The sequence below is a fragment of the Periplaneta americana genome, chromosome 17, assembly GCF_040183065.1.
Source record: "Periplaneta americana isolate PAMFEO1 chromosome 17, P.americana_PAMFEO1_priV1, whole genome shotgun sequence".
NCBI classification, from domain to species: domain Eukaryota; kingdom Metazoa; phylum Arthropoda; class Insecta; order Blattodea; family Blattidae; genus Periplaneta; species Periplaneta americana.
Genome location: NC_091133.1, coordinates 232,667 through 242,963, shown reverse-complemented (window position 1 = coordinate 242,963; position 10,297 = coordinate 232,667). Strand labels below are relative to the sequence as shown.

The 10,297-nt window shown below is 37.2% G+C and overlaps 1 protein-coding gene across 2 annotated transcripts in view; it reads right to left on the bottom strand.

Moving 5' to 3' along the window:
• Positions 1 to 853: 853 nt before the first annotated feature.
• LOC138692655 (zinc finger protein 235-like) overlaps positions 854 to 10,297 on the bottom strand; it is a 73,550-nt gene continuing 64,106 nt past the window's right edge. The window contains exons 4-5 of one of the 2 annotated variants that reach the window (XM_069815766.1): positions 9,326 to 9,408; positions 854 to 3,186 (exon numbers count right to left, since the gene is read on the bottom strand). In XM_069815766.1, coding sequence (XP_069671867.1) covers positions 2,214 to 3,186; positions 9,326 to 9,408 — 1,056 coding nt within the window. In that variant the 3' untranslated portion in view covers positions 854 to 2,213. The remainder of the gene's footprint in view (positions 3,187 to 9,325; positions 9,409 to 10,297) is intronic. The other variant, XM_069815767.1, reaches the window with a different exon arrangement.

Genomic DNA, 10,297 nt, shown 5'->3' with positions numbered 1-10,297 from the left:
TATAATTCGATGGTTCATTTCGTAAGACTTAGAGCCCCGTCATATGAAGTCACTTTTCGATGCGCTGCAACTTATGAATAAGGATATAAATGGAATCCTTCACTCAGCCACAGCCACAGAGTAGCGGCGCTGCAAACGATCTGAGTAGCTGGCGACAGCTACAAGTGAAGCTTACCGTCGAGATACATGGAATTAAATGTAGGTTTGAGACGGGACCATAGCCAGGCCATTTTAGTCGCACTGCTAACGGACATTCCTTACACAATCAAGGCAATATACAGTCTATTGTGCTACAGTGTCTTTTTTCCGAATTTTATTGGTAATTTCTGCTAGAAGCTCTTGAAATTCTGAAGCATTTTAAAATACGAAAAAGAAAAAAAATAGTCCTCATGTAAATCATCAAACAATGTGTGAAATACTCCTCGATTCAGTTTGTGGATGGACACAGATTCTTTTTCTCTTTTTACTTATGTTCTTTCACCCTATAAGCAAAGTTGCCATTTATCTCCCTGTTTCTAACGAGATATTAATGGCACTGCTAAGCAGCGTCGTCTGAAGAGACTCTTAACATCAACCGTTTATAAAAGTACACATAACGTGCAACAATATACGTCGCTGGTATTGCAAATCAAATTTTCCACTCTAGCTTCAGTTACTGACATCTTGATAAAAAAAAAAGCGCTACCACTGGGGCAAAGGAATTTAATATTTATTTTATATTATATTGTAACATTGCACCTTTATTGGTATATTTCACAAAGTTTATCAACTGTTAGGGATATTTATCAACCGAGTGAAATGAAGGTCATCATATCACCCAAGTGAGTTACGCACTGCAAATGGGTTGAAGACAAAAACTGGAAAAAATCTCAGTACTGTAAATTGTCCCAATGACTTCACCCAGAACTCGCTGGTTTCATAGTCAGCCACACTAACAGTTACTCAAAGTTGTGAGCCATTTATATAGTACTACTAATTCCGACTAATGACAAATGAATTGAAAGGTAATTTCACTTGCTAGTTTCGATTGTATGCCACGGTACAATACAAGGGACATACACTGCGCACTTACAGCCCCACTTCGAGTAAGTTATACATGCGTTTCTTTCTGTAAATTCGGTGTTATTGGCAACCGGAAGATTATTTACTATTAATATCCTGCGAAATATTACAGTTTCGCATAGTATTCATGTCAAAGCCATTCAAAGTTTCGTGAAGAGGTTACTCATAACAGCATTTAGAGTTAAACTTATATTATTTCCATTTTGTGTAAGCTAGCTTTGCGACTAGTTTTCAAATATGTAAATCCTGTTTTTAATAATACGTCGGAAATAATGTGATTTATAAAGTACTGCTATCGAATTAACTGCTAGTTGAGAATATTGCTTTTGTTTCTTTTTGTCGTACAGAAGAAAACGAATCACTTTGGGGACGAGTCACCTGCCAAATTAAAAAAAAAATGGGTACCCCGAACTCGTAAGTTATATAGAAGTGACACTTCCTAGATTTTGAAAATGTTCCTATCTTTCATCCTCTGGTGAAATGCAAATTGGTGACAAAGGCACGAACTCTTTTCTGGGAGACATACGGGACTAATATGTCCATCAAAGAATTTTGATCCACGACATTTGACTCATACATTGGCTAAATACAAATTCACTTGAAAAATTCGCATTCCGTATTCCGAAATAATCATTCAGTTATCGGCACTGTATACAGACAGTGGACTGAGAAACATCATGACTATGACTTGGTTACCGATTGCATCCGATCAATTATTTTCCAGAATCATATAATGAACTTACAAAGGAATATTAAAGACGGCAACAAACTTCGTAAAAGATCAAGAGTTCAAAATATTGAGAATATTTAATGCCCCAAAATTTTTTTGGCAAGTTTTCTCCAAAGTAAGTTAAACTTGGGATAAACTAAACCCGTTCAACTTTACTATTCAGTTTAGACGTGGTTCCATTTTCATTTTTGTTTTCTTTTCATCGTACTTCCTTGCAGCTGATCCTTACACATGAAATATATTCCATAGATAACAGATTTGAAATGCTGTGTGAAGTAAATTGTCTTCTTTTTTAGACTTCTCCAACGAGTGTAACTCTTTCCCCAGAAATCACATTAAAATCGTCTCTGCCCTGCGTATAGGTGGGCGAGTGTGGACAGATGTGTTGTTTATGAAAAACAGTTTCCATTGACAAAATTTTTTAATACTTTTGGCGTGTGTGAATGACTGTATGTCTCTTTAGGTGAACCAATTGCGTGAAACACTTTCCACAACTATCGCACGTAAATGGCTTTTGGCCTGAGTGTCTAAATACATGTCTGCTTAAAGCCACCGATTTTAAGAAACACTTACCACACACTTCACATTTGAATGGCTTTTCGCCTGAGTGAATGAGAATGTGCTCATTCAGAACTCCCAATCGAGTAAAACACTTTCCACATACATAGCATTTGAATGGCCTTTCACCAGTGTGCATGCGGGCGTGCGCTTTTAAATTTCGCAATGATGGGAAATACTTTCCGCATACATCGCATTTGAAAGGCCTTTCGCCAGTGTGTATGCGAGTGTGTTTCCTCAAATTTGAGATTTCTGAGAAACACTTTCCACACACATCGCATATGAATGGTTTTTCCCCGCTGTGCATGCGTGCATGTCTGTGAACATTGCATAGTCGTGAGAAAAGCTTTCCACATGTATCGCATTTGAATGGCCTTTCGCCTGTGTGTGTGCGAGCATGTGCATTTAAACCAACCGATGAAGAGAAACACTTTCTACACACCTGGCATATGAATGGCTTTTCGCCAGTGTGTATGCGTGCATGTTTTTTTAAATAGGACGAAGTTGAGAAACATTTTCCGCACACATCGCATTTGAATGGCCTTTCGCCTGTGTGTATGCGAACGTGCGTCTTAAGTTTTGACGATGTTGAGAAACACTTTCCACAAACATTGCATCTTGATGACTCTGTGTTAGTATGTATATGATAATGAAGTTTAACAGATTCCGCTGTTGAAAAAACCTCGCTGCACATGTTACTCTTGATACAATTACGGCTTACATCCCTAACGTCTGAACAGTCTGGTCTGTTGCTATCACACTGTGTCAACTTGTTTTCTTCAATATCACTGCCTGTGCGTTCACGTATCACACTCTTCTCAGCATGATTCACAAACCTGAAAGGAATTCAAAATTAATCGGTCTCCACTATGATCAATGCGGTGAGGTCAAAATATATTAATCATTACATTACATACACATATCAGATAATTATCAAGTGAATACATTTTGTGTTGGTGTCTCGGTTTTTATATTTGTTTTGTTGTTGTTTGGGATCCTGAGTCAGAAAATGATATTGGATAGACCACACAACACTATATCTTAGATATTGGATTATAAGGAACACGGAGGTTCATTGCCGCCCTCACATAAGCCCGCCATTGGTCTCTATCCTGTGCAAGATTAATCCAGTCTTTATCAACATATCCAACCGCCCTCAAATCCATTTTAATATTATCCTCCCATCTACGTCTCGGCCCCCACAAAGGTCTTTTTCCCTACGGCCACCCAACCAACACTCTATATGCATTTCTGGATTTGCCGATACGTGCTACATGCCCTGCCCATCTCAAATGTCTGGATTTAATGTTCCTAATTATGTCAGGTGTCACTTCCAGGGCGTCGTGGTCTAAGGCCTAGGACTCGCGTTACGGAATACGCGCTGGTTTGAGTCCTCATAGGGGAAGTAAATTTCGCATGAAATTTCGGCCAGTGTATGGGACCGGTGCCCACCCCGCATCGCGATGCACTTGGGGAGCTCCGATAGGTTGAGAAATCGGGTTGCGAATGCCAGCTATAAAGGCTGGGGGGATGATCGTGCTAACCACACGATACCTCCATGCTGGTTGAATGATCGTCCACCTCTGCCTCTGTGGGCGTGATGCCAGCAGCCGACTGGTCGCTCTAGGCCCACCACGGGCTGTAGCGCCACGGATTATTAATTATTTCAGCTGAACAATACAATGCTTGCAGTTTTGTTGTGTAACTTCCTGCATTCTCCTGTAACTTCACACCTCTCAGCCCCAAATATTTTCCTAAGTACTTTAAACACCCTTAACCTATGTTCCTCTCTCAACGTGAGAGTCCAAGTTTCACAATCATACAGAACAACCGGTAATATAACTGATTTATAAATTCTAACTTTCAGATTTTTCGACAGCAGACTGGATGGCAATAGTTTCTCAACCGAATAATAACAGGCATTTCCCATATTTGAACTGTGTTTAATTTCCTCTCGGGTATCATTTATATTTTTTACTGTCGCTCACAGGTATTTGAATTTTTCCACGTCTTGAAAAGATAAATTTCCAATATTTATATTTCCATTTCGTACAATATTCTGGTCACGAGACATAATCACATACTTTGTCTTTCCGGGATTTACTTCCAAACCTATCTCTTTACTTGCTCCAAGTAAAATTCCCGTATTTTCCCTAATCGTTTGTGGATTTTCTCCTAACATATTCACGTCATCCACATAGACAAACAGCCGATGTAACCCATTCAATTGCAAACCCTTTCTGTTATCCTGGGCTTTCCTCTCATTTGAAGGTTTCGTAATAAGTTGTTTTTTACGGTAATGGATTGTTAGCCCTTCGCCCAACCCCCAAGTTGGAGGACCACCCTCATCAGCTGTCCGCGACTGCTTATTCCATATATTCACAGCTACCCCTCGAGGCCGTCTCCTCAATCCGCAACCTGAGGACGCGCTATGCCGTGGTGTTAGGGACCCACAATATATGGATTGGATATAACGCACTATATCTAAGATATTGTTCAATTCATGTATTAATTTTATACAACACAATTTTATTAATTCGGATTTGATAGATTATCCCCAATTATCTCCACATTTATATCTTCATTTGAGTAGACTATATAATTTTGAATATCTTTTTGATAAACAGTTGTTTTCGGTGTATGTTCTTGTGTTTGGTTGTTTGTGTACAAGTTAGTAACTATTCTGATAGTGTACGTGCCTCCAATTGTAATTTTACATCCAAAACATTGGATTCTGAAATATTAGTTCTTAATTATATCATAGTGACGATCGTGTAGGATGTGTCTATAATTACATTTTCACTCTTATATTACATTTTTGGATATTGATCGTCGCAAAAGCGTAGCCAATTCGCACGGTCTTACTTGAATCAACCCCACGTTATTTGCTGACTATGTCGGGAGTACAATCTAAACGTTAATAGGATACCTACCGGCGAGGTTTTGAAAGCAGCACATTTATGTCATTTTTATGTCGAGGTGGAGATGAAGATGAACCATGGGCTCTTGATATGTTATGCTAACTTGTAAGCAGCATTTTCGCCAGTAGACAAATGGAAAGAGGAGTAGCAAGGGTTGTTATTGTTAATATCATAGGCATCGATCGAAATAATCGCTTCAGCTATGAGATCTGCGCTGCACTGGGATCTGGTACCTACACAGTCTAGTAAATACAGTCACGAAGCTCCATACTTATTAAATTTGCAAACATAGACAGTTGAAATATGCATCCATAGATAGTTGCTAACCACCAGGATCGCTACTATCGCCTCATTACAAACCCTTTCCCCAGCAGACGATAAAATGTATTGTACTTTCGATATCGTACTCTTTTGAAAAAATTAACACCTTCCTTCCACTATTGAAATATGAAATACATAAGGTTTGTATCTTATTTTCATCAAGTATATATTATATTTTATAAACTCACCTTAATGGATCTTTCGGAAGAAGGATAACTCTCACCTCTTTTCTTACAATTTTATAGTACCACATACGTCTCCTCGTCCCATATTATTATTCAAATTATTGTATTTTAGCCATTTACACTTATTACAACCGATAACGAATATTTCATAGTTTACGCAACTTTTCACAACAAAGCGAAATACGGCACAGTCACTGCCTTTTCGATCTAGACGAGGCCGTAATGTATGTTCGGGTATTCTATTTCAGTGTATGTAGCTCAGTGGAATATTATATTACAACTTTATTGCATATCATTGATCAGCTTTATTTAGTGTAATGTGTCCATAAGTTCCGTTTACTTCTTGTTGCATAATATGTTGCAGAAATAATTACGAAAGTGTGTTATTTAATGTGAAGAGAATTTTACGCGTTAACATAATGTTCGCATCAACATTTTAAGTTTAGAATGGAAGCTATTTTGAGGTTCAATAAAAAATAATTTATATTGTGATTTTAATTTAGCACATCTACCTTTCTTAATTGTAGACAGAAAATTTACCATAGCATTCCTATGAAAGTAGTGCACGTACGATTGTGTTATGTCGTCTCTTAGGTAGTAGATAAATACAATAATTTAGTACTCAATTGTAGTATTAAAATACAGACAAATAGAATATGACGGCTGTCATACATGACATTATTATGTATTATGTATTATGTATAATTGCGAATATAGGAATATAAGTTAAATATAGTAAACATAACCTATAAATTTTATATCACATAACATACATATTTAGAGGCAGGACATTGGAGACCACTAAAATTAGACAGAAAGGGAAACTGGTACAGTAAACATAACTTACAATTTCAACATATCTAAATATTCGTGCGGTGCAACTGAAAATTATTGAATCGTGCATAAATGAATGTACAAAAATTTCGCAATATTTAATCGAAATAAAGGCAGGTATTACACAGACGAACAACGTAATTTTCACACAATAAATAATATTAAGCCTTAACTCTGAGGAGGGGGAGGTGCACGATCACCCACTCCTAATCTACATTTTTTATACTGGCTGTTGTTCGCCAGGTGGATGGTACATTGGAAGATTAGATGTGCGCAGTGGAAGACTTTTAGAAATAAATAGTGTGAATTTGTATAACAGATATAATTAAATAATAAATAAGTATGAAATAAGCAAATTAAAATATCACAAGTTAATCTGAACAAGTACCAAAGCCATATCTGAATCGTAGTAGTTTAACTAGACTGGGCAAACATACTTATAGGTCATAATACAATCTAATATGCCCTTCTCTCAATAATCAATAACTGACCTATTAATCATCTAGTCATTAAAACACTCTCTGAATATATATATATATATATATATATATATTTATATATGTGTGTGTGTGTGTGTGTGTGTGTGTGTGTGTGTGTGTGTGTGTGTGTATCCAACTAGATATAAAGCTCAACACAAACGCCCAGTCACTACACTAACTCAATACATGGCCCATTCAATTACAGATACCATACAATCTGACTAACCAAACTCAACGTACACATAAATTCAGTATAACACAAAGACTTTACCCAGTACGAAGCATCACATGACTTATCACGGTATAAATTACCAATGTGTCTTACATAAACTATGCAGATTGGACAAACAACAATCTCTGTACTTTACAACAAACAATGCCCAAGAGAAAGAGAGAGAGAGAGAGAGAGAGAGAGAGAGAGATACGGTATATGATAAGTAACCGACGATAATTTGAAATCTCAATGATCGTTTGAATAGCAACGGAAAGTCAATGCACTCGATTCCTGAATAGCGGCGTGGGAACCAATAATCAAATGGAGTAGGGAAAATACTAGAACAATTAAATGAGGCCCATACTATTCTAGTTCATTACAGCGTCAAATAGGACGTAACCCAAAGATCGTAATCGCTACGCTATCACACAAACCGTCTTGGAACATCAAAACCTCACATGTCAACTCAAATTTCATCACGTAATCCCCAATACAATATAACCTCCTATATCACATTATATGTTACTCTACGTAATCACAATTACTTGACCCAAGACGTATCACCAGCGAGCGATTTTTCAAAATACGATCCAGCACAATATCTCAAAGACATACAACCAAAAATAAAAATATCACAACCCAAATTTACCTACTCCACTGATTACAAATCTGACACAAGTAGAGCACGCTAAATCACGAGATATACATCTGAAACAAGGTTCCATATAATCCATAAATACTCAAAAGAAATATAATGACACCCTATTCTCGAACAATCTATCACGATAAACTTAAGTTACCAAAGTAGAATAGAAAACAGTTCGAGCTCCATTTCGCGAGTGCACGTCAATTGCCTGAATGAAACTATCGATGCGGGCTGCAACTCCCAAGTAATATTACCCATACGGCTTCCAACTCCTAAGTGATGTTATCTCTACCAACTTCAACTGCTGAGTGATGTTATCTCTACGGCGTCCGAGTCCTGAGTGATGTTATCTCTACGGCGTCCGAGTCCTGAGAGCATTAACATATGACTACACATAACCAAGTAAACTCGCTTTCCCCCTCTCCTCGTGAGACGTAATCAACCGGCCCATAGGATAATTTGGATAAGAAAAAATGAAAGGATTCATAGTGCTATCTATAATATGACGGCTGAGAACGCTCTGACGGACGAAGTGACGTACTAGGTGAACAGCTACGATGTCGGGCACGGCTCAACTCGCAAGGAATTATGTCTGAAGTGTCTCCTAATCATTGTTTTAAATTTTATTAATACAATGACACTACATTGTAGAAAAAATATATGTTACTCTTTATGCATTCCAATTAATTTATATGGTTGAAATGCCGCCCTTTGTGATCGGGTTAAGCGAGTCACATGGTCTGCCTTACAGCCTGTATTAGATCACGATGGCAGTGACACAGTCTACTGTTCGTAGTACACACAGCGCTCCAAGCGGCTATCGCGAGAAATGCAAAAAATCATCCCAGCTTCGTGACTGTATATAGTAGACTGTGGTACCTATTCCACCCTTACATGAGTTACCACAGCTCTCATTAGATGGAAAATAATTTATGTTTGTGTCTGTGATATAGCACAGAGCATAGAAAGTGGGTACAGCGACAATGATTCTCAAACATCACATAGTGTTGCTTCCACCAGAACTATTTGACTGATAATATCGTGGCCATTTCGTAAAACTTTACCAATCTATCAAAACACAACTTCTCAAATTTTTTTACACTCTATAGAATCTCTACATTCGAAAGCTTAATTTACAGAAGAAGAGGAAATCAATAATAAACTGAACTAATGAATGATGATTTTAACAGTAAAAGTAAAAAAGCTATAGCAGAACTTGCAAATGCAATTAAAATATTGTTAAAAATTAATTTCACACACTTTTGGTATGTAGTAGACAAAAACAGTATCATATATTATACAATTTATTTCCTACGTCATCACTAAATTAAGTTATAATAGAATGAAATAAGCAAAACCAGCACAATACACTCACCTCTCAGTCAATACTTCATCCCCTTCTGTAGATACTTCCACTTTCTGTTCCTGCTTAACTCTGTCCACATCCAAAAAATCTTTCTGGAAAAGTGAATAAATTATGAATAGAGCTTTAACTGGCGTTATGGGCAATTGCTTTCCTATGTTACATACCTCACTATTCAAATCTAGTAAATATAATCTATCTTTTTGATAAAAATGTAAAGACATTTACACAAAATGCAATTAGTTCCTTGAACAGCATTTTTTTACTTCCTGCTACATCCTTCCTTACACTCAGGATACTTGCTTGTAATATGTATGTATGTATGTATGTATGTATGTATGTATGTATGTATGTATGTATGTATGTATGTACGTATGTATGTATGTATGTATGTATTTACACTGCAAGTGGGCATGCACCCGGTGGCAGTGGTATAAACAATACACAATAAAATTACAGTACAATTATACAATACACAATACAATTAGATACACAATACAATTTAACACAATAATTACAATTAATAGTAAAACATAAAATAACCTAATTTTACAATACAACCTACATATGTATAGGCCCTACATAAGTTTCAATAGTCTTTCACTTTACTCTCATCTCACTCTCTGCAGTGGCATTTCACTGACACTTCAGAGGCACTGCACACAATTTTTTTTTTTTTTAGTGATTTAATTTACGACGCTGTATCAACATCTCTGGTTATTTAGCGTCTGAATGAAATGAAGGTGATAATGCCGGTGTAATGAGTCTGGGGTCCAGCACCGATAGTTACCCAGCATTTGCTCATAATGGGTTGAGAGAAACCCCAGAAAAAACCTCAACCCGGTAACTTGCTCCGAAAGGGAATCGAACCCGGGTCACCTGGTTTCGCGGCCAGACGCGCTACCCGTTACTCCACAGGTGTGGAACCTTGAAAATATGTGTCTGTCATGTATAAATGATCTGCAAAATATGTACCGAGAATTT